The following is a 26,470-nucleotide window of genomic DNA, read 5'->3' on the forward strand; positions in this document are numbered from 1 at the left end:
TGTTTACAGATGGTCTTGGGAAGTTGGGTTGGGCACTAAAGTATAGGCTAATTAAATGCTGTAGTACAATCATAAGTACACCATTGATGTGTGATGTAAATATGGTGGTGATATTCTGCCTATAAATGGGAGTTATTGAATATGTTCAAGTTCGGTGTTGCACTTTGTAGACGGTCCCTAACCGCTCACCGTCTGCTGCCCGTGGAGATATAAGCTATTAAACGGTGAACGCGGAGGTTGGCTTTTTGGGCTTCAAAGCAAGTTGTAGTTTGTTCTTTATATAATCAGGATAAGAATTAGATGTTTTGTGTGATTTAGGAACGTGTCGTTGTCATTGCATCTGTCTGTATGTATTTTGTCATTGTGTTGTTCCGACGGCACGGGATCTGTCTTCTCCAAACGTCTCCATTTGGCCACCCCGAGACCCCGACTGATAAGCATTCCGTTGTGATCGTGCTGTTCAGTGTGTCACGCAGCCACGCTGGGTGCGCGCAGGGCTGTAAGCTGTCGTTGTCAGTGTCCAGGCTTTGAGCGTGCATGTAGCCCATGTGTAATGCACGGCGAAGGAGGTGGTTGAGGAGGGGGCGGACAGTGTAGTCGGAGCCTGGCTGTGTGTCGCTGATCATAAGCCCAGAAACAGTGTCCTCGGAGCGGCTGCAGTCCTGGACTCCTGGCTGTGTGTCACTGATCATAAGCCCAGAAACAGTGTCCTCGGAGCGGCTGCAGTCCTGGCTGTGTGTCGCTGGTCATTCACATCCAACACGGATACAGAACAGATGCTCCGACGGGGCTGGGTTTCGCTTCCTACGTCACACTACAAACGGTGACCTATCGAATTATGCGTCCCACACCCCCTCCACAGGCACACAATTCTTCAAGTTACAATTCTCCATGATCGTGTGTTGATGTAAAAACAATATCTGTACAGTAAATAAGACAGTAGCGTCGGTAAAAAGTAGCCTAGCTGGATTGTGGGAGCGTGCAGATTTATTTTGGCATGGAGAGATGTGTGCTAATAGTGTGGCTCGGTCGGAGATAGACCACGGACAAATAAACGGGTTTTTATTCACTAATAAATTCATTATTAAGCTTATTGGAAAAATGGCTTCGTTAAGACCTCCATATTCTTATGGTCAATGCCTGTGTGAAAAGTGGGAGCGATTGGTGCAGGCAATGAGGAGATAAGTGTTTGTTTCTGACAGACAGACAGACAGACAGACATTCAGACAGACATTCGCTCGTTTATAGTATGATGATTAGTCACAATGAGAGACACTACTGGTTTCTTACCACCAGGGGGCTCAATTGAGTCAAGTAATCGACCAGCGCTGCATGGGCATGTATTGTATCTGACCCACTTCTTTTCACTTTGTGGCTGTGACGGAGTCCGACTCCCCGCCCGGCCGCCCGGGGGTAGTTTCTATGAGACAAGCCTGAACCTCAGACATATTGTTCAGGTCAGATATGATGGTGCCACCTAACACCGTTTATTACTGTTTCACGCTTTCACCAGTAAATGGCAAACATTCTTTCCTCGCCCGCAGAAGGGCCACAAACAACTTACAACATGACGGTATATGGATGTATCATTAGCTGTGGGTGTGTGTGTGTGCGCCATTATATTAATTGTGCCTGTGGGCAGTGCTACGTGTGTATAAACCACGGAGTTAGCGAGTCATTTAGACCTGGAGGTCTTGGAGCCATCCATGCACCTTAATCACAGCTAGGGGAATACCATTCATTTTCAACATTGAGTGATCCTTAGGCCTGACTCACACCTTCGCATCTAGCATACAACATTGATGCATGCTAGATGTAAAGAAAGGGTTTGTTTACATCTTGCCCCAATGCATTTCCAATGGAAGTCACATGGTTTGACTAATTTGTGTTGTACGGCTTTCGGCTGTGTTCCGACTGCCCCCCACCCCCTCATACAACACAAATGTTGTGTCAAACCATGTGACTCCCATTGAAAATGAATTGTGAGCTTGCATCAGTCAATAAGTCTCATGCATCAGCTATACATCAATCTGTTGCGAAGGTGTGAGTCAGGCCCTAGACTTAGAGTTGTGTGGAAATAATTTATAAAAATAAAGTCCCCCCCCCCCCCCCCCCCCCATTCTGTTTTCTTTATGATAAGAGCGCCCCTCACTCAGTTCGCACTCAGTGTTGAAAATGAGTGGTAATCCCCTTCAACCCTGGCTGTCCCTGTTCATGGCCGTGTCACATTTTCAAAAACATTTAAAAAATAACCCCGAAAACGTGTCGAAACCCTCATGAATCCCATGGGGCGACGGCACGGATAGCGTTAAATGGCCACTTCACCCCTTTTGCAACCATATCTTATCTATGATGTTTTGGAAACGAGAAACACTTTCCTGGGGTTTTTATGTGGGTAATATGTGTGTTCAGTATTTCACTGGGCTCACTTCCTTCCTGGACTATAATTCACATAATGCTTTGGTGCACTGCTCCTCCTTGTGGATATCGGGGAGGGCTGTCTTACTGAGACAACATGTAGTCCAGGAAGTAAGTGAGTCCAGTGTCCATGACATCATGGTGCCCATGGACACTTTGAAATACTAAAATATTTAAAGACACATAATACCCACCCAGGAAAGTGTTTCAAACATAATTAAAATAAGATGTGGTTGCAAAAGGTTCTTCTCACAGCCTTGCTTCCAGGCAGAGACCTTGTCTCCATGTGTCAAATTAATGTTTATTGTCTCCACAAGGCCGAAGGCATGCGGCTAGAGTCCGTCCCGTCTGTGTACAGCTAATCCCTGGCACCGTAAGCCCGGTTGAAACTGTGCGCACACTCCCTGGATGCCAACGACAAACCTCTGCCCCAATTTCGCCACAACGGCCTGTTAAAGCGCCGTTGTGAGGCCGATTTCTTGCAAATCACATTTCTTTATATTACTCGTTTTGTTCATAAATTAACCCCCTGCTTTGTTGTACGAGGTTATTAGCTGTGTTAGCTATTTTTTTGGGGGAAATATTCAGAGTGAACGTGGTCAAGTTTCAATCTACTAAAAAAAACTGCTTTTCGAAATACAAAGTTTTAACTTTAAAATTCTTTCTGTGGATAATTGTTTGCCTTTTGTCGTGCTCTTGTTTAAGGCCAATGAGTGTGCATTCAGGACATAATGGCCTGTGTTTTGCGTTTGTTCTGTTTTTATTTTGTCTCTTTTTTATGAGTACGGTGGAGGGTTTTATATTTTTATATTATACAACAGTGTATTGTACACCTGTCCTTGTTCTGGCAGCTTTATTATATGTTTGGATGTTCTCCCACACAAGCAAAAAGGGGGGGGGGGGGAGCGTTTGTTTTGCTTCACGTGATGAATAACTCCGTCCACCACCACACCCGACGCGGGCAGAACACACCAACGACAGCTCGCTCGTTGTTACCATAGCCACACTCATTTGAGGCCTGGCGGTTTTGTGAGCCTATCAAGCCTGCCACGTTGAGGTAACGTAAAGCAAGTGCTCCTCTTCCCCGAACCAGGCTGTTCATTTTAAATGGACGGGTGAAGGAGGCTGTTCGTTTGAAAGCCAGGAACACATGGTTTCTGTTCTAATGAACGTTCTGAACAACTGTTAACTGTGTTGGAATAAAGCTTATTGGCTTAGAGAGCATTTGGTTCATTGATTCCTTTGGTTAGTGTCACTGTTGTGCAGCCTAACACATATATGATGATTTCAGGTGTTACAGTACAGTACAGTAGAGGGACCCCCACATGGTAACTGTCATTTCTCAACCGTTACAGAAGTGGGGCGGGTCACAGGCACCGGCCCGGCCAGCTGGGCGTGTTCCTGGGGTTCTGGATGTTCCGGGGACCCCCACACGGTAACTGTCATTTCTCGACCGTTTCGGACGCAAGCCGGAGTTGCACCACTTACTTCAGACGGTTGTGATTATTTTTTTTATATTTTTGACCGTTTTTTTGGGCTCTGTATTTTGGTCCACTCCCCCCCCCCCCCCCCCACACCCACACACATTTAGACAACAATAACAGCTCTACTAGCTCACATTAAAGGACCACTACACCACTTTTCAACCTATCTTCATATAATCGGTCCTCACTAAAAATCATGATAAATGGCACAATTTTTCTCACCGTCTCATAGGAGGGCTGTGGGCAGTTCAGAAACCTGTCCATCAGTGACATCATCGTTAGGCAGATTCATTTTTTTAAACTATTTTTTTTACAAAAAAGATAAAATTATTAGTTTATTATCGTGAGAACGATGGCTTCCATTTTCGCATTGCAACTTTTCAGGGCTAGAAAGCCTGCAGTTTCTATTGGCTTGGATTCCCCATCGATGATGTCACTGGTGGACAGGTTTCTGCTATGACACACAGACTGAGTAGGAAAAAATTGTGCTATTTTATCATGATTATTAGCGAGGACCTAGTATATGAAGATTGGTTGTGAAGTGGTCCTTTAAGGTGTCACAACAGGTTTTTGTTTTTAGCCGTAGCGAACGGAAATAAAAGTTCTGGGTACCGAGGCTACTCACAATGAATCCTGTTCGGCACTTTTCTCCAATGCAACTAGTTATATTGACCGCTAGCACGCATCACATCCAGTAAATGCTCCATTAGTTCCATGCTTCATCAGCTACTCTCTTGGTGCTGACTCTTAGGTCAGACATGGAATCCTGAACACTAACAGGCCCTGCAGGGTCAAAGGTTAAGGTGGGGGTTCCTTAACATACATAACTGTAGTCCCGGGTTACTAGAAGGCGGGCATACGCATACCACTTTCCTTTTCCACATCACATAGCTTCATTTGATTTTTATCGTGACAATGTGGTGGAAATCTTTGAATATATGCTTTCACAGTGAACGTTTATAACTCAAATATTTGCTTCTGGGGAGGTCCCTGGAACAACATATTTTCAGATGGGGGTCCAGCGGCCGATTACATATCATTTCTGGGGTCCTTGACATGAAAGTTTGAGTACCACTGACATATAGAAACATAATTTAGAAGACATTAAATGGGGTCTAAATGGGTTGCTGCCGAGCCGCTGTGGACATGTTTGACAGGGACATGGAAATGTGTGTTATGTATATTTACTACATTTACAGGAGTCCTAGTCTGACTTCTAGCTTGTCAAAACCCCTCATTCTGCTAGAATCTGGAGGTCCTTTTTCTCTCCTCTTTCATAATCTGTCAGTATGTCATTTAAAGCCATATTTAGAGCTCTCCACACAATCCACACTTTGTAAGCTGCAGTCTCAAGAAAGGACCCACTTTTTTTGAGTGGGTCATTGTGTAGCTATGTCAGCCCATGCACACCTGAACTTCCATGCGCGGTCAAAGGAAGCTGTCTGCCGGGGTCTCTTCCGGGTTTTTAGACAGCTGGTGGATGGAAATGAAGCTCCAGCCAAGCTTTTCTGGGAATCTGGCCAACGTGGCAAAAAAACCAACCTGGAAGAGACCCCGGCAGACGGCTTCCTTTGGCCGTGCATGGAAGTTCAGGTCTGCTTACGGCTTCTGTGTCCGTCTGATCACGAAAAGCTGAAACACCTCGCTAAAGCCACTCGATGACACTGTTGACATACACACACACGCCAGGGAGGAGGGCTTGTACAGTACAGTACAGTACAGTACAGTACGAGTACAGCACAGCACCACTCACTTCAAACTGGTCTGATTGGCAGGCATGGAAATAATTTCACCACAATTTACGGAACGGGGAATGTATGCATGTCGTGCATCCCTAGCTTTATACACCTGATTAATTCACTGCATCTGCACATGTACAGTATGTCATTATGTACGTAGAAAAGGTTAATTGCAGGTATATTTTCAAACTATTTTCTAACATTTAGTTTTTATAGACCCATTTTCTTCAGCCTGAAGTATAGCTGACTTCAGTGCCTCTGAGTGGCTCTGCGGTGGCGGTAACATGAGAGTTCCTGTGCATTCTTCCATTCCCACAAAGTTAATCAACAATCACCATCCAAGTTGACCATCCACTTACTGCACCATTAGGTCAAGGGTCAAAACGCTAGTAACACCAGTGTTGTTTTTGGCAGCAACATTTTATTTTAGTTTTAGTCATAAGACTTTTGAATAGTTTTCACTTCGTTTTAGTCACATTTTAGTCACCCGGAATGATTTAGTCAGTAGTTTTATGAGTGTTTCATTTCAATGAAGGGGTATGGAGGAGAAACTGGGAGGGAACAGAGAACTGTGCTAACTCTCCCCTCCAGTCAGGATGGTAAATGTCTTCCCATTCCCTCTAATGAGAGCACACTGGCAATACTCTGACAAAAGCCTGGAGGTAAGATAAGGCAGCATACCGAAGTGTGTGTGTGTGTGTGTGTGTGTGCGCACGCACCCATGCATGCATACACCTGTGTGTGTGTGTGTGTGTGTGTGTGTGTGTGTGTGTGTGTGTGTGTGTGTGCGTGCGAGGGAATTGATGAAAACAGGTCCATTTAGCCCACTTCATCAAAGGCTCCATCAATTTGTGGATTCAACAACATCGTGTCTGTGCTGTGAATGTACTTCAAGAAAGTGGCATATAGGAACTTGTTCCTGCAGCAACGCTGCCGTGCCAATATAATCACGGTAAAGCACCCTCTCATGTAATAGACATACTGTATCATACCGTACGTACACAATAGTGATGGGAGATTAATCGGCAAACACATCGATATGCATCGGCCGATTCCAGTTGTTTTTAGATTAATCGGCATCGGTTCGATTAATCAATGTGTCTTTACAGATAAACAAGCCCAAAGTAACAGCTTGAACAGATCTACAAGCTCACAATAATAAACATAAAGGTATTTAGGTTAAATCTGGCTTGCCTAAGCCTGCAGTGCAGATATCCTGTTACATGTATTTTTCAGAATGGACAAAATTATTATCATTAATTTTTCAATACAGAATGAGATCATATCGGTAATATCGGATATCGATATTGGCCAAAATGTCTCATCGGCACATCCCTAGTGTACACAACATAAGACAGATTCACCAGAGACAGTTAGTGCAATCAATCTAGATCGACTATTTGTAGATTTGGCCTTTTTTGGAACATATATAACGGCTAGACCGGTCCCGGCTGAACAGCACCGAGTCGGTATAACGATGGAAGTTGGAGATCCATGACGACACCAACCTTTTCAGATGCAGGGTGTCCGCAGGCAAAATACAAATAGTGGAGGATATTAAGTCAATATTTCATGAGAATCGTTCACTTTATGGTACAATCACCAAAATTGGCACACGAATGCTTCGGAACCTACTCTCTCAGAAAAGTACGTTGTCCACTTGAAAAAACAAAATGGACACCATTTTTCAAGATGGCCGCCAAATGAAAAAGGCCTTTTGTGGCGGTTCTGGACAACCGTGAGTCCGACCGACTCGAGACCGGGCACTGCAATCCCTGTGGGGGTGTGGAACGTGTGTGTCGAATTTGAAGTCGGTGGGGCGAACGGTTCTCGAGTTACGTGGATTACAGACGTACACACACACAGAATTTGTGCAATTAGCAGATCATTGGAACGGTTGTTCGCTTGGTGATACAAGCGTGACATTTGCCGTGAACATTCCTTTGGTCAACTCTTTAACTTTTTAAACCGAGCCATCCAAAAATCCAATATGGCGGTGATATTTCAAGAGGCCACCAAAATTAGACTGATTTTGCATTTCAGCATATATTTGGCTATACCTTTGTGATGTACTGTACCATACTACTGTATAATACTGTACGGCACTGTAGGGCATCATACTGTACCATACTGTACCATACTGTACTGTACTGTACTGTACTGTATTGTACAGTACAGTACTGTACCGTACCGTACCGTACCGTACCGTACTGTACTGTACTGTACTGTACTGTACTGTACCGCATGGTACCATACTGTACCGTACTGTACCATAGTGTACCGTACCTTACTGTATCGTATCATACTGTATCGTACCGTACTGTACTGTACTGTACCATACTGTACCGTACTGTACCTTACGGCATGGTACCATACTGTACCGTACTGTACCTTACGGCATGGTACCATACTGTACCGTACTGTACCTTACTGTATGGTATCATACTGTACCATACTGTACTGTACTGTACTGTACTGTACTGTACTGTACTGTACTGTACTGTACTGTACTGTACTGTACCATACTGCATGGTACCATACTGTACCGTACTGTACAGTACCGTACCGTACTGTACTGTACTGTACGGCATCATACTGTACTGTACCATACTTTATGGTATCATACTGTGCCATGCCGTACCGCACGTTACTGTACCGTACTGTACTTTACCATACTGTACTGTAACATACTATAGTGTACTGTACAGTACCGTGTGTGTGTGTGTGTGTGTGTGTGTGTGTGTGTGCACGTGCAGGGAAAAGGGGAGGGGTCGGTTAATGTGGAAATTGTAATGCAATTTGTGTCACAGTGAAATGTTGTGCAATAACAATATGTCATACAAAAGCAATATTTGTACTGTAAATATGAAATGGATGCAATGTAGTGCAGATGGATTTCTGTGGCATGCATAATTTTTTGTGCATAGAGAGATGTGTGCTAACGGAGTGATTTGGTAGGAGAAGTCGGACGGATAAACGGACATATTGCTTTGCATCCCCTATAGTAGTAGGATCTAGGATGAGCATCAAAACTATACATTTTAAATACTTTTCATTAGCACATGGCCATTAGCACCTTCATGTCATCTCTCACAGCATCCTTAAACCTCGTCTTTGGCCATCCTATTACCTGGCAGCTACATCTTCAGCATCCTTCTCCCAATGTACCCTCATTCCTCCTTTTCACATGTCTAAACCATCTCAACCTCACCTCTCTTGCTTTATCCCCAAACCTTCTAACCTGGGCTGATCCTCTAATTCAGTAATTTCTGATAATGTCCTTCCTTTTCACTCCTAATGAGAACCATAGCATCCTTAATTCTGCCACCTCCAGCTGTGCCTCCTTTTCATCAGTGCCACCGTTTCCAACCGTACGGCATGGCTGGTCTCACTACCATCGTATACATCTTCCCTCTCACTGGTAGCCTTCTGTCACAAATATTTCCTGCCCCATAATATGTCCCATATTCTCAATACATTGGCTTCTCTTGCTAGAACATTTCCATCTCTATACTCACCTTAACCTGTTACACTACTGTATATTGTCTGGTCAATTGGTACAAATAATTTTCTCCCTCCCTCACCATCTCTCTTTGCACTTACTGTACATCTCAAATAGCCCTGACCACTTCTTAGCCCACACCACCTGACATCACATCTCTCTCTTCTTACCCATCATCTAAAAAAAACCCCAATGGGCATTGCCCATTGACATATATTCAAGTCTGTGTGTGTGTGTCTGTACATCTGTAATCCACATAACTCGAGAACCGTTCGCCCCACCGACTTCAAATTCGACACACACGTTCCACACACCCACAGGGAGTGCAGTGCCCGGTCTCGAGTCGGTCGGACCCACGGTTGTCCAGAACCGCCACAAAAGGCCCTTTTCATTTGGCGGCCATCTTGAAAAATGGTGGCCATTTAGTTTTTTCAAGTGGACAACGTACTTTTCTGAGAGAGTAGGTTCTGAAGCACTTGTGTACCAAATTTGGTGCTTGTACCATAAAGTGAACGATCGTGTCATTAATATCCTCCACTACTATGCACAAAAAATTATGCATGCCACAGAAATCCATCTGCACTACATTGCATCCATTTCATATTTACAGTACAAATATTGCTTTTGTATGACATATTGTTATTGCACAACATTTCACTGTGACACAAATTGCATTACAATTTCCACATTAACCGACCCCTCCCCTTTTCCCTGCACGTGCACACACACACACACACACACACACACACACACACACGGTACTGTACAGTACACTATAGTATGTTACAGTACAGTATGGTAAAGTACAGTACGGTACAGTAACGTGCGGTACGGCATGGCACAGTATGATACCATAAAGTATGGTACAGTACAGTATGATGCCGTACAGTACGGTACGGTACTGTACAGTACGGTACAGTATGGTACCATGCAGTATGGTACAGTACGGTACAGTACAGTACAGTACAGTACAGTACAGTACAGTACAGTACAGTACAGTACAGTACAGTACAGTACAGTACAGTACAGTACAGTACAGTATGGTACAGTATGATACCATACAGTAAGGTACAGTACGGTACAGTATGGTACCATGCCGTAAGGTACAGTACGGTACAGTATGGTACCATGCCGTAAGGTACAGTACGGTACAGTATGGTACAGTACAGTACAGTACGGTACGATACAGTATGATACGATACAGTAAGGTACGGTACACTATGGTACAGTACGGTACAGTATGGCACCATGCAGTACGGTACAGTACAGTACAGTACAGTACAGTACGGTACGGTACGGTACGGTACGGTACGGTACGGTACAGTACTGTACTGTACAATACAGTACAGTACAGTACAGTACAGTACAGTATGGTACAGTATGGTACAGTATGATGCCCTACAGTGCCGTACAGTATTATACAGTAGTATGGTACAGTACATCACAAAGGTATAGCCAAATATATGCTGAAATGCAAAATCAGTCTAATTTTGGTGGCCTCTTGAAATATCACCGCCATATTGGATTTTTGGATGGCTCGGTTTAAAAAGTTAAAGAGTTGACCAAAGGAATGTTCACGGCAAATGTCACGCTTGTATCACCAAGCGAACAACCGTTCCAATGATCTGCTAATTGCACAAATTCTGTGTGTGTGTACGTCTGTAATCCACGTAACTCGAGAACCGTTCGCCCCACCGACTTCAAATTCGACACACACGTTCCACACCCCCACAGGGATTGCAGTGCCCGGTCTCGAGTCGGTCGGACTCACGGTTGTCCAGAACCGCCACAAAAGGCCTTTTTCATTTGGCGGCCATCTTGAAAAATGGTGTCCATTTTGTTTTTTCAAGTGGACAACGTACTTTTCTGAGAGAGTAGGTTCCGAAGCATTCGTGTGCCAATTTTGGTGATTGTACCATAAAGTGAACGATTCTCATGAAATATTGACTTAATATCCTCCACTATAGAGAGATGTGTGCTAACGGAGTGATTTGGTAGGAGAAGTCGGACGGATAAACGGACATATTGCTTTGCATCCCCTATAGTAGTAGGATCTAGGATGAGCATCAAAACTATACATTTTAAATACTTTTCATTAGCACATGGCCATTAGCACCTTCATGTCATCTCTCACAGCATCCTTAAACCTCGTCTTTGGCCATCCTATTACCTGGCAGCTACATCTTCAGCATCCTTCTCCCAATGTACCCTCATTCCTCCTTTTCACATGTCTAAACCATCTCAACCTCACCTCTCTTGCTTTATCCCCAAACCTTCTAACCTGGGCTGATCCTCTAATTCAGTAATTTCTGATAATGTCCTTCCTTTTCACTCCTAATGAGAACCATAGCATCCTTAATTCTGCCACCTCCAGCTGTGCCTCCTTTTCATCAGTGCCACCGTTTCCAACCGTACGGCATGGCTGGTCTCACTACCATCGTATACATCTTCCCTCTCACTGGTAGCCTTCTGTCACAAATATTTCCTGCCCCATAATATGTCCCATATTCTCAATACATTGGCTTCTCTTGCTAGAACATTTCCATCTCTATACTCACCTTAACCTGTTACACTACTGTATATTGTCTGGTCAATTGGTACAAATAATTTTCTCCCTCCCTCACCATCTCTCTTTGCACTTACTGTACATCTCAAATAGCCCTGACCACTTCTTAGCCCACACCACCTGACATCACATCTCTCTCTTCTTACCCATCATCTAAAAAAAACCCCAATGGGCATTGCCCATTGACATATATTCAAGTCTGTGTGTGTGTGTCTGTACATCTGTAATCCACATAACTCGAGAACCGTTCGCCCCACCGACTTCAAATTCGACACACACGTTCCACACACCCACAGGGAGTGCAGTGCCCGGTCTCGAGTCGGTCGGAACCGCCACAAAAGGCCCTTTTCATTTGGCGGCCATCTTGAAAAATGGTGGCCATTTAGTTTTTTCAAGTGGACAACGTACTTTTCTGAGAGAGTAGGTTCTGAAGCACTTGTGTACCAAATTTGGTGCTTGTACCATAAAGTGAACGATCGTGTCATTAATATCCTCCACTAAAATGGATTTGGGGTTACTTGATGAAAATGTCTGAGCCACTGAGGTACAGGAATTAGATAGATGCACAAGATACAGACACACTGAAGAGCGATGTCAATAGCTGTACCGCAGTTATTTATCAAAGCCTTGGTCGGCTCTTCCCCCTCGTCTTCTCTTCTGATCCTCAGCATGCCTCTAGTCTCCTCCACTGCTAATCTTTCTGCCGGACATCTTTCTGTTGAGACTGCCTGGGTCTTCAACAGGTGGTCCGGGACCCCAGAATTACTACTAGGGGGGGGGGGGGGGGGGGGGGGGTACAATTTACAATTTACAATTTAGGCATTTAGCAGACGCTCTTAATCCAGAGCGACTTACATTTAAGCAAGAACAAAAGCATGGGAATACATCACATAAAGCATTTATCATGAAACATGCGTAAGCTAAGAAGGTAACAGTGGAATATCTATATGATGAAACTATACATACACTATACATAATAAACTATACATATGTGATATTTCTTTCTTCTTTTTGTAGATCTACAAGCTCATACAGTGAGGAAGGGGGGGGGGGTCCTTGCTTCTTCCCTCTCCCTGGCAGCTAAGGGGTCCTTGTATTGTTTTTGAGGGACGCTAGCCCCTCCTATGTAGCCTACAGCAGGTTTAATATGTGTTTTTCCTTAGACAGACATTAAAAACGCCATGACAATGGAAAGAGTTTAATGTTGGTTTTGTCACTGACACAAACATTAAATGCCATTAACAATGAACAGAGTTTAATGTTGGTTTTGTCACTGACACAAACATTAAATGCCATTAACAATGAACAGAGTTTAATGTTTGTTTTGTCCATGTTTGTTTTGTCCTCAATGTTTTGTAAGATGATAAGAGCGCCCCTCACTCCACACGGGTGTGATTTTTTAAAGACCCCTGGTAGAGGCCTGGCACCATTCCTCCATTCCAGAGCGTTGTGCGTTGTGAAAACACACGCTGTATAAAACGTGCATGCCTGCATCAGTATAGTGGAGGAAGTACTAATACTAGCCTATATTTGAATAATACAATGGTCAGTATCATTTCAGTATCATGGTTAGTATCATAAATCCCATAATCCCTGTATCAGGGATGTCCGATACTGTCACAGCCTGATGGGTCACACAGGTCTATAACGCTCTTCTTCTAATATAAGAGTTCTTGTAAATGTTTTTATTTTACAACAGAGTATAAATTTCACTTCAGTAGCCTTTCCAGATATGCTTCCAGTCCACCAAATATATATATTTTTTTTAAACATTCAATGCTTACAAATCTAGCCAATCTTCCATCATCATCCTATTAGAAAAAGTCATTAAGGGGGCACGGTGGCACAGTTGGTAGTGCTGTCGCCTCACAGCTAGAAGGTCCTGGGTTTGATTCTCGCTCGGGACGCTGTGGGTGCTGGCGGCGTGCTTCCTCCTCCTCATCAGTGCCCATACCCGAAGGCGGGGTTGGCGAAAGGGCCTTTCTGTGTGGAGTTTGCATGTTCTCCCCGTGTCCCCTAGGGTAGGTACCCTCACAAAAAACATGCAGTAATCCTGGTCACTAAACTGCCTCCCTCTGGCCAACTGGAACGCTTGATGGAGGGGAAAGGAACTGGTTGGAATAACGTGTTCCTTCCACGCGCTACGTCCAACCAGGGAAACTCCCCCCTGTCAGGTGTAAAGGAGCAACTTGGGACACTCAGGCATGAAGGAAGCATGAGTTCAAGTCCGTTGCTCTCCCCTTGTCCCCCTATCGGGACTAGGTTGGAGGAGGGTGTGTAGAGCCCAGGATCACATTAGATGATTGACACAGGGGTGAAAAATGGGTTACAATATCGTGGGATAAAAAATATATATTAAAAAAAGAAAAAGACAGAAAATGTGCTCTTGAATAAACTGCTGCCCCCGAAGAGAGCATCTCAGTAAAAGAAAATTACTACCAGCACCCCCAAACGTCTCTGTACACAGTTGCAAACTCAGCACCAGGCCTAGTGGACATGTCCTTGTCAAAAGACAGGCGGGACTGCTAAGAAAAGACATTGACGTCAGAACGAGGGCCGTGTATACTACAACCCATAGTCTCTCTCTCTCCCTCCCTTTCTGTCCCTCCTTGCCAGCGAGGACATCCTCTCTACCCGATGCCAGAACCGCATTGAGAAGCACTTAGGGAAATACTGTACTTCCTCTGCTCTGCACCCCCATGTCCCTCTGTTCCCTCGAAGACCTGGGACCCATGTGGGGACCCACAAGGGCACCCGTAAGGGGGGTCCGGAACATTCTTAAAATTGTTCTTGAGAGTCATGGAACAACAACTCAGGAGGAGCATGCTGCAGCATCCTGCCGGGTCAGAGGAGAGGCCGTGGCAGTGCTCCGTGTGGCTTCATCTCTCCTGCAGCGCGTTCCTCCTCCTGGCTGTCACCTCACGCTGTGGAGCCCTGAGGCGTCTGCCAGCAGCGCTCTGCTGCTTGCTGCAGTGCACTCACCTGTCATAACATTGTCGCTGTCGGGGACACAAACCTTGCATCATTCTCTGCATTTCAACTTTTCATCATTCTCGGCATATCAACTTTTCGTCATTCTCCGCATTCTCCGTGTTTGTTGTGTTTGTAAATCGATGCCCTACTTCGTGATACAAGAGTGCCGAAACAATGTAAGCAAAACTATCCACACTTTTCCTGGGCTGTGTGTGCTCCAGTTCCTGTCGATTTGATCCAATGAAAGCCAATGAAACTGGTCAGATGACCAATGATATCCAATTAAATCAACAGGAACTGGAGCACACACAGCCCAGGAAAAGTGTGGATAGCCGATCGACATTCTCAAAAAGCACATTGCGACGCATCGCAATGCAACACCTTGCACAGCGACGCGTAGTGAGCTTTGCACATCAGCTATTTTGGGTAATTTTGAAAAAAAGTGAAAGTGAGTCTGTCAGTCTGTCTGGAGGTTTTCAAAACATCTAACCAATATCTAACCAATGAAAAGTATTTATTTATGAAAATAAATATATAGGCTACACTGGATCCTTTCGAACGCAGGATCCTTTTGTCCATTTTCTGAAGTTACCGTTTTTCCGCATACAAAAGGTGGGGCAGGTATAGAGCTGACTGTGTGAGTCAGGTGAGGGTGCATGGCCAAGGTGGGTGCAGAAACTGAATGAGATCCGATGATGTCAGCTCTTTGGTGGAGCGTGCGTGCGTGTGTGTGTGTGTGTGTGTGTGTGTCATTATATTCTTTAGCATGACATTGCGGAAGAGAAACCTTGCCTATATGCTGCGTTGAACAGCTTCAGTTTAACATCGGGGGGGGGGGGTTCGGGGGAAGGGTTCAATGAGGGAACCAGGCTGTAGGTGCTGTGGATGTGGCCTGGGCTCTGAGAGTCACCCTGTAAGCTCTGAGTTCGGAACGCTAGACCCCGCCCACTCCAGCTTGCTGAAGCATTGGGCCATGTAACAGAATATAATCGATAGGGGAGGATGGGGGAAGATGAACCGTCGGGTAAGTTGAACCACCCCCTGTATCTTTAAAACTACACACATGAGTTGTCATGTGACCTTAAAATCAGGACACACCCACCATTTCAACCTGACTGTGAAGATGAGAGACACATGGACAAAGTGGAAAGTACATTCATACACAAAAAAGTGTTTTTTGCTGGTCAAAGTAAAAAAATAAACTTTTCTGGAATAATCATTTTTATATTAAAGCAAAAGCACCCAGGTCTAAACTTATATATCATGCATGTTGGTGATATAACAATGTATAAAACCCATGTGAATCATTTAGCTAAACATTAGCCTGGAGCATTAAGCTAGCCATGTTTTGTCAAAAAGTGGCCATGGGGCAAGTTGAACCAATTCCTTGGGGTAAATTGAGCCAATTTTCTTAATGTGAATCACCATTCATATTTTTGTATTAAGTATTAGCTACTCAAATTATACTGAATGACCTTTAATTTGGATGTTTGCAAATGTTTGCAAATTTGCTATATTGTATTAACAATATTGCAAATATTATAAGGTTCTGAATAACAAACTTTATTTAATTGTCTTTATATTGTTTAAATAATAAATAAACAGATAAATAAGACTATTTGCAAAAGGGAAAACTGTTATTAAATTATGTTCAATACGTGAATACATTATCTGTTCAAGTTTAAGCTCTTTACATTAAAATATCATGTGGTTCAATTTTGGATCAACCTTACCTGGGGCAAATTGGGCCACTTTTTTTAGTTTTTTGAAAAGGTCATATTTTCATGGCCCTTTGTCATAGCTGCTTACTCATCATTTCAATTGATAGAGGACATCCTGAAATATGTGTAGATCATTAGATTTGACTGCCATCTCATTTTGCCTTGCTTCCAGGACAACTTAAGTAAAAAGTGGTTCATCTTCCCCCATCCTCCCCTATACTGTATAGAGTAGTCATCTCTGTTCACTGTTCACTCCCATCGGGCCACCAGAGACAGGGTTGCCAAGTCCGCTTGTTTTCCGCCAAAGTCGCGGGGTTGCGTTTTTTTGGGCTTGTTTTTAAAATTCTGTGGCTTGTTTTGAATATCAAACAAGCCAACCTTTCTTTGATGTACGTATATACTATAAATGCCCATAGGTTTGGGGGAGTAGGCCTATGTGTCACAGTCTCTCTCTCCCTCAGTCTGTGACTCCACCATGGCCACTCCCACATTCATTTCCGCCACACTGCAGTCCCATTTACACACCTGTCTTCAACTCCCTCGTCAGCCACCTGTGAACACTTTGCCAATCAACCTGCTCCTATAAAACTGGACTCTTCACAAACTCTCATTGTCAGTTCATAGTTTGATGTCATGGTTGCTTGTCCCTGGATTCCTGTTTTGACTACTTATTGCCTGATTCCTGCCTGCTACTTCAGTGTAAGATCTGCCTTATTCTTCATTAAATACTTAACATCTATTCTTGTTTGTTGTTACTCTGCACTTGGGTTCGACTCTGTCAACATCCATGACAGTATGAATCACATTGAGTGACATAATGTCTCTACTATGTGTGTAATAGTATAATAAATGACCAAAACATTCATAATTATAGACATACATAGAATTGATAATGATAAATGCATCAAATATTTAGTTATTAGTATTATATGGGGATATTATTGGGCTTGTTTTGTTTTTCGAGGGAAGATTTGGCTTATTTCTCTCACCAAGAGTTGGCTTGTTTTGGTTTTGTTTTTGGAGGTGGTTTGGCTTATTTTTCTCACAAGAGTTGTCAACACTGCCAGAGACACAGTGTTCCTGACCCCTCACGCAACTCTTATCTCAATGGCTCTGGTGTTGTACAGAACTGGAGTGCTGTTTACACTCCCGGTTTATTTCCAGCCCACTCGCTGTTCATTTCCCACTATCTTGTCTTGACATTTTGTCTATGAGATGTGTCTTCAGTTGAGACGAATGCTATACAATACGAGAATACTCAATAAGAATAATACATAATACATGTGCCGCCCATCCATCGCACGAGACTCAGAGTTCTTTTTTACTGCTGTTTATTAACACCATGCTGAAAACACTGTAGAACTGACATACAAAAACAAGACAAAAAGCCAAAACATAAACTTGAACGTTCATACAGTTAGATTCATAATAATAGATGACTTTCACAATAAGATTCACAAACAAATACAATACTGACCACTTTGCTTGCTTGCACATGAATGGGGGGGGGGGGGGGGGTCGACTTGGAACCTTCAGTCTTTCTTGAAAAACCTTTTTGTTTTCTCTTCTTCTCTATTTTAGAGTTTATTTTCTGACCATGTGGAAGAGCAAGGAGGGCCAATACAGACGGCAATATGAGGATGCTCAATACATAGAGAGGAATTATCTGCAGGTAACCTTTCCTCGGAACAGTCCATATGGTACGCTGCTGACAGAAATAACAGTGTAAATCACGAGCAGTATCTGATCAATCACAGATGATGTTCTGTCAACATCTCAGAGGTGCAAAAACAGCTGAATAAAGTTCCGATAGGTACTACGGAAGTCCTGTTATTGCTGCCTATACCCTGTCAAAACTAAGTTCAGATGTCGGCTGAAGCATGTAGCCAGCTTTAGTCTTATTTTAAAGATGGAGTGCCGTGGTTCCCCCCCCCCCTCATCAGGTATACTATGATTATACTAGGAGGAAGATTTCTTTCAATAAAGTGTAAACATAATTTATTAATGGATAGCCAATATGGATTTAGATCTGGACGGTCAACAACAATGGCATTGATGGAGTTAACCGAAGAATTGACAATAATAAATATGCACTAGGTATTTTTATAGACAGGCATTCGACACAATAAATCATGAAAAATTATTACATAAACTGGAACGATATGGGATTAGAGGGGTAGGGTTTAATTTGATTAAAAGCTACATCACAAACAGACAACAGTATGTTCAGATGGGCGAATATAAGTCAAGCAGCTCACCCATCACCTGTGGGGTACTGCAGGGCTCTATTTTAGGTCCTAAACTATTTATATTATATATTAATGACATATGCAAAGTTTCAAGCATTCTGAAGTATGTTGTTTTTTCCATCTTTTGTGCTGGGGAGAACCTCCAACAACTATTGGAGGTTGTCTCTGCAGAACTAGAGAAACTGAAACTGTGGTTTGACACTAATAAATTATCACTCTCTCTGAAAAAAACTAAATTCATGATCTTTGGAAATAAAAAAATACATTCTAACACATTAGTTGAATTAAAGATTGATAATGTAAAATTGGAAAGAGTTTATGAGAACACCTTTTTAGGAGTAATAATTGACCACAAATTCACTAGGAAACCCCATATAAAGTATATCCGGTCTAAAATAGCAAGAAGTGTTCTTGGCAAAGCAAGGTATTTATTAAACTATAAGTCACTACTCACATTATACAATACGCTAATATTACCATATCTATCTTATTGTGTGGAGGTCTGGGGAAATAATTACAAAGGAAACCTCCAGCCACTTGTCATAATACAAAAGAGAGCCATAAGATTAGTGCATAAGGTAGGGTATTACGATCATACTAATTAACTGTTTTTAAGGTCAAATACATTGAAGTTTATTGATTTAGTTGAACATAAAACGGCTCTTGTCATTTATAAAGTAAGAAATAGACTAATTCCTAAAACTATCTTGTCATATTTCAAGGATAGGGAAGGGGGGTATGAGTTAAGAGGAGACTTACATTTCCAACAACCCAGTACCAAGACCACTCGGAAGAGTAATATGTGTATCTCCGAGGGGTTAAGATCTGGAATGCCCTACCAGAGGAAGTCAAACACAGTAGCAACTTTTCAAAATTACAGCATACTATAGGGAAATTATGTATATGGTGGATGTTGACGTTATTGTATGATCAACTGATACTTTTTGTACAGGTTTTTTGATAGTCATTAGTGCTGTCATTATTAATAATTAATTAACTAATATTATTGTATTTATGGTAACATAAAAAATGTGAACCAAATGACATTACTCAGCAACAACATAAATAATAATGATCATTGGAAATGAGGGTAATGTGAATAGGGATAATAACAACAATTATAATGTGTAATCTTACGGTTATGTAATGCTATCTCTATGGTGACACTGGGGGGGGGGGGGGGGTTTGGTGTTTGGTGTAGTGTAGAATTCTCGTTAATGTAATGAGTATTACGATTCATGTTCAAGTAGGATAGGCATTTATAAGCTTTTAGCTTCTGCCTACTCCTTTTGATCATCTTAATGTTTCGGTTTTGTTTTGTTTTTTCATAACAGCTTACATTCATTGTCTTTAAATATTGTATTTGAAACTGAAGGATGATCAAATAAACTAAACTAAACTAAACAGAAAAATGGTGTCACTAAAATGGTGTTATTTCGATTGGGCCTTTTGACTCAAAGGCTTTCAGCTTTCAGGAAGAAACCAAAAATACACAGGGAAGACATATTTGAATATTATAACCACACCTGGGGGTATATTAGAGTAATGTTAACTCCATAGACACATGCAAAACAGAAAAAGTACAAAGATCAAGGTCCATCTAATATACTGGATATTATAAGTCTGATATTTACTGAAGTTGTTCTGACACTGAATGTACAAGCCCTATTCTATACTTAATTGTATGTCAGTGTTACAGTCTTTTCCTTTTTTCCCCTTTTTTTTTACACCTGATTGGAAGTGGTTAATCTGAAAACCATATGGCTGTGAGTGACCTAAACGATATGCACTGTGGAAGTGCCTTTTCTCTTAATGAGAAATGTATAAGAGCACCTCAAGAGACTCTTATGGTGATGGTCAATTTATCTCATGTTGGCTACACGTAAATCAAAAGCACAATAGGCTGTCTATTGGACGTTTATTTTGGTCAGACATAACACAGTGCTGCACAATATTAAATGGAAACCCTGGCATGTGCAAAAAGCAATGACCCGGACAAAATTACCTTGCCCCATCGAAGTCTGGGCACCGGGCCTGCCGAAAACTCTTTTCATAATTTTTCTATCACAATGCTTCACACTTTTCACTGTCAACGTTACACTATTTCTCAATTCCCACTTATTTGAGTATTTCCGCCTTTATTTATCCTCCTGTTCTCCCTAGCTGGAGAAATACATCATTCTTCAGCATCTCTCTCTCTCTCTCTCTTGTTTTCCCAGCTGATTTTCAGTCCAATTTTCGAGAATAATGTGTCACCTCATTTCCTACATCCTCGCCATGACTCACCTATACAATACATATTCTCAAGCCTAATACAATACACAAAAACACACGTTGATCAGGGAGAGATGCACATTGATAGAGTAGATACAAATGACAGAAATTCACACAAAACACACACAGGCACATGCACACACACGCACATGCACTCAATTCAATTCAAAGGGCTTTATTCGCATGAGAAAACATACGTTTACATTGCCAAAGCAGAAAGAACAATACAACAATACAGCAATATAATCAAAACAAAAATTATGTACTTTGTCAGAATCTTCAATAGATCAACTTCTATGTACCAAGATCACTCGATGCAGGTATAGTGCAGGAATATACAAAATGATTAGTCTTTACGGTGGTTGTGTTCCATTTGATATCCTTCTCCTATCACAGCAACTCACAAATCTTGCTGCTGTGTTTGCACATTGTTGTACTTCGCCCAGCAGATATGGGAGTTTTTTGTCATTTGTCATGTTTTCAAAATCTCCGTGTGTGGTTGTAATCTGTGGGAAGTATGTGTCTCTGATGTCTTGGTACAATGGACAGATGGTTAGGAAGTGTAGCTCGGTTTCCACTTCATTTAGTGTGCAGTGGGTGCATAGTCTGTCTTCTCTCGGGATACAGGTCTGCCTATGACGGCCATTCTCGATCACGAGACTGTGCTCACTGAGTCTGTACCTAGTTAAGATTTTTCTTTGTTTTGGGTCGGTCACAGTGCTCAGGTATTCTGCCACTGTGTATTCTCTGTTTAGGGCCAGATAGCATTGTAGTTTACTCTGCTTTTGTGTTGCTTCTTTCCAGTGTGTCAGATAGTTTTCCTTTTGCTGTTTTATAATTTGGTTTAGTCCAATGGATTTTCTGTCTCGTGGCTCTGTTTGTGTTTGTGCCCGGAGTTCCAGGGCCAGCTGGCTGAGGGGGCATCTCTCTAGAGTTTCACTGTGTGTGAGTGCCTTGTTATGGAGTGCATCTAGGTCACTTTCTTTTAGGTGGTTGTAGAACTTAAGTGCTCTCTTTTTTATTTTGATTATGAGTGGGTATCGTCCTAATTCTGCCCTGCATGCATTATTTGGTGTTTTTCGCTGGGTACGGAGAATGGATTTGCAGAATTATGTGTGTAGGGTCTCGGTTTGGTGTTTATCCCATTTTTCAAGGTCATGGTTCGCTAATGGTCCCCAGATCTCACAACCATAGAGGGAAATTGGTTCTATCACAGAGTCCAGTATTTTAAGCCATGTTTTAATTGAGATGTCTATTTTGATGTTTCTTTTGATGGCATAGAATGCCCTTCTTGCCTTGTCTCTCAGGTCCTTTACAGCTTGATTGTAGTTCCCTGTGCTGCTGATGTTTAGGCCAAGGTAGGTATAGTTTTTAGTTTGTTCTAGTGGGATTGTATTTAGGAAAAATTGATGGTTTTGGCGGCTGGGCCTTTTTTGAAATATCATGATTTTAGTCTTGGTTAGGTTCACTGTCAGGGCCCATGTCTGGGAGAATTTGTGTAGGAGATCAAGTTGCTGCTGTAGTCCTTCCTTGGTTGCGGACAGCAGCAGCAGGTCATCTGCGTAAAGTAAGCATTTGATTTCTGTGTTTGCCAAGAGGATGCCTGGAGCTGTAGACTGTTCTAACGTTTTTGCTAATTCGTTGATATATATGTTGAAGAGTGTTGGACTCAGGCTGCATCCCTGTCTAACTCCACGGCTTTGGGGGAAAAAGTCTGTGTGCTTTTCGCCTATTTTGACTGCGCATTTGTTGTTAGTGTACATTGATTTTATGATGTCATAGGTTTTCCCCCCAATGCCACTTTCCAACAGTTTGTACATCAGACCCTCATGCCAAATTGAATCGAATGCTTTTTTGAAGTCGACAAAGCAGGAGAATAATTTGGTTGTCAATTAGGCTGTTGAGAGTGTAAATGTGGTCTGTTGTGCGATATTTTGGTAGAAAGCCAATTTGTGATTTGCTCAGGACATTGCTTTCTGTCAGGAAATTTAGAATTTTGTGGTTGAGGATCATGCAGAGTATCTTTCCGAGGTTGCTGTTTACACAAATCCTGCGGTAGTTATTTGGGTCATATTTGTCTCCACTTTTGTGGAGTGGCGTTATCAGCCCTTGATTCCATGTGCTGGGGAAAATCCCAGAGCTGAGCACGATATTTAGGAGTTTTAATATGGCCAGTTGGAATTTGAGGTCGGTGAATTTTATCATTTCATTTAGTCTGCCCCACAGGCCTTCTTTGTTTTAAGTGTTTTTATTTTGTCTTGTAGTTCTCTTAGGTTGATTTGGGAATCTGCACTCACACACACATACAGACCCCGTAGACAGTGCCTCTCACAGAGCCTTGTATTTGTTCCGTTTCAATTTGTTTTCCAAATACTATCAAAGTTGATAGCATGCTATTGGTATTTTTGCACGCCACCTTTGTACAGTATGGTTTTTAAGGTTAAACTTTGGAAAGAGAGCTTTGCCTAATGCCTATGCTGACTTGAACGACTTGCTTAATAGTTGTGGTGGGTGGCACGCACACACACACACGCACACACACTATTTTTGGACCTTTATGTACAATATACTGCATTTGGGGTCTAGGAGCACCCCACCTATTTCTCTGATATACCTGTAGTAGTAACCTGTAGTAATCATACTGACGTAATAGTGACATCATACTGATTATTTGAGTATTGAAGGTGGCAGGTTAAAACTGGAACGCATGCATCTGGGCACTATCAAACAGGTTGGAACTGGAACGCATGCATTGGGGCACTATCAAACAGGTTGGAACTGGAACGCATGCATCGGGGCACTATCAAACAGGTTTGGAACTGGAACGCATGCATTGCATTGGGGCACTGTCAAGCACATGCAGACTTTGAATTAACTCATACTGTACCTTAGTCATCTACCAGTGGAACCATAGAACCTTCACAAGCCATCACTACTTTTCAGAGGAACATTATACAAGACCACACACGCCTCATTAACGAGGAACTGCTTGACCAACAGAGAATCCAAAGACAACCCAACCCCACTAGCCAACCTAGTCCACTGGTATTCACATCATAGCCCATTAGATACTGTGATTTTTAACCCTAACTACATGCATTTATAAACAGTGGTTGAGTATTTAGGTACCAGCTCCTTGATTATTATGTAAAGTGATGGATCTAATTGCTGGCTGCGTGGGAGGTGCTTCCGGAGTGCTAGTGGGTCACCCGTTCGACACGGTTAAAGTGAGGCTGCAGGTCCAGAATGTCGACAAGCCTCTGTACCGCGGGACCTTCCACTGTTTCCAGTCCATTGTGCGCAAGGAGTCGGTGTTCGGCCTGTACAAAGGCATCGGACCCCCCATGATGGGCCTGACCTTCATCAACGCCATCGTGTTCGCCGTTCAGAGCAAGGCCATGCGCCTGCTGGGTCGGGACACTCCCGCCAACCAGTTTGTGACCGGCGCGGCGGCGGGCGCCCTCCAGTGCATCGTCTGCTGCCCCATGGAGCTGGCCAAGACCCGCTTGCAGATGCAGAGCAAGTCCTCCGCGAGGCTGTACAGGAACTCCCTGGACTGCCTGTCGCACATCTACAGGCGCGAGGGCGTCCGGGGGCTCAACCGCGGCATGGTCACCACGTTGATCCGCGAGACGCCCGGCTGCGGCGTGTACTTCCTGACCTACGACGTGCTGAAGCGCTCGCTGGGCTGCGGGCCTGGCGACGCGGGCGTGGTCCCCAAGCTGCTGCTGGCAGGCGGGATGTCGGGCGTCGCCTCGTGGCTCGCCACCTACCCGGCGGACGTGATCAAGTCCCGCCTCCAGGCGGACGGCGTGGGCGGGGTCAACCGCTACGCCGGCATCGCCGACTGCGTGCGTCAGAGCGTGAGGAAGGAGGGCTACATGGTGTTCACGCGGGGCCTCACCTCAACGATGCTCCGGGCGTTCCCCGTCAACGCGGCCACCCTCGCCACGTACACGCTCTTCCTGAGGTACGCCCAGGGGGGCGTGGAGGCGGCAGGTGCACACCCTCCAGTCTGATCTAAGAGGAAGTCTACTTCAGCCGTGTTTAGGGGAGAGTGGGGGGCCTATTACAGCCATGCAATAACCGGGAAGGGGGAGTAGAGATGGAGTAGAGAGCCATGTTTCTTCTATTGACCCAGAGAGGGAGAATATAAGGATTAAAGAGCCTTTTTCCTCCATGTATTAACCCAGGGAGAGAGAGCTTATTCCATGTAAACATCAAACTCGCATGAGGTGAGGGGCGCCTCACTCCTTTCAACACACATCGTACTATAAACAAACATTAAAAGTCCAGAATTGGCTGCCTCGTCACGTCACATTTATCTAAACAAACATTAAAAGTCTTAGACTTGGCTGCCAGTTGAGGGGCAGAAAACTGCCTGGTCACGTGGTTCATGAAATAACGTTTGTCACTCTAAAGCCCATATAGACTCCAATGCATTCCGTAAATCTCTGGTTCAGGTCTTTGTCACTGTTTGTCAAGTATATGAAGAAGAGCCGTCATTGGACTGGCCCCATGAAGTGAACAGAGTTGTCGTTGACTCTTGCTGCCACATCACGTCACGTTTATCTAAACAAACATTAAAAGTCCATATAGGCTCGGCTGCCACATGATGTCATTTTCTAGGAGTCTAGGAGCCGGTTGGTGCCCGATAAGAACTTAACCGGGGATGTGAACCCTGGTGCTTGGAAGAGTGGATATATGAATAATGCACTATGCAGAGATTTGTAAGAGTTGTGAGGCCAAATATCCTGACTCGTACGGAAGGTGATGAAGTCTCTCCGGGTGAAGGCTGGTCGAGGTGTTTGAAGGTTGAATGTGAATATATCTTGGATGAATCGTGTCTGATAGGCAAAGAGTGTGGTGTAAAGCCTTTATAGTGCTTGGCTGGATGCTCATCACGATGAGTCAGCTATATCTGTAGATGGAGTTTTACATGTCAATGTCAGCAGTAGATGCCTCTGTCGGCTCCATATGGAACCACGTCCTAACATGGAGCTTGTTCTCTCAGACTTAGATAGGTTGGTTAGATATGTCTCCATATGCCTATATTGTCATGAACTGTGTACTTTTATTGTGTAGTTATGTTCTTAGTGTTTCCTGTCTGCTCTAATTGTTGCTACCTGTCTTGTCTCACCAGTCTGCATTGCAATTGTATGTCACCTCATCTGTGTCCTGTTCAGTCTCACCCAATCATGTGTTGATTGTATGTCTGTTTCACCTGTGTCTAGTTAGTCTTTGTGTATTTAAACCTCCCTGAGTTCAGTGTATAGTTGTTGTCATGTGTCCTGCCCTTCTTTACTGCCAGCTGCTTGTATCATGAGTTTGATAATAACTGCCTGTGTGGTTCACTGGTTCTGCACACTGGTTCTGCACTCCACACTTCATTCTATACGGAGTAACAATATTCAGACGATCTATACATGAAGGTGAGTATGAAAGCCACCTGTCACAGCCACAGGGCCTGTGTCCCTGTGGTGAGAAAATAAAACCTTAAGCTTTTGGAGCTGAGAAAATACAACTTTATCTTATCTTGTGTCT

The 26,470-nt window shown here is 43.4% G+C and overlaps 1 protein-coding gene across 1 annotated transcript; it reads left to right on the forward strand.

The window, feature by feature from the left end:
* Positions 1 to 24,081: 24,081 nt before the first annotated feature.
* Positions 24,082 to 24,945, forward strand: LOC310862927 (mitochondrial basic amino acids transporter-like; the record flags this gene model as incomplete). The annotated part of the gene is made up of 1 exon (XM_083771048.1): positions 24,082 to 24,945. One exon carries the CDS (start codon positions 24,082 to 24,084, stop codon positions 24,943 to 24,945), a length of 864 nt encoding a protein of 287 aa, XP_083627174.1.
* Positions 24,946 to 26,470: the final 1,525 nt, after the last annotated feature.

The sequence above is a fragment of the Protomyctophum parallelum genome (assembly GCF_964188405.1).
Source record: "Protomyctophum parallelum genome assembly, chromosome: 1".
Taxonomy (NCBI): Eukaryota; Metazoa; Chordata; class Actinopteri; order Myctophiformes; family Myctophidae; genus Protomyctophum; species Protomyctophum parallelum.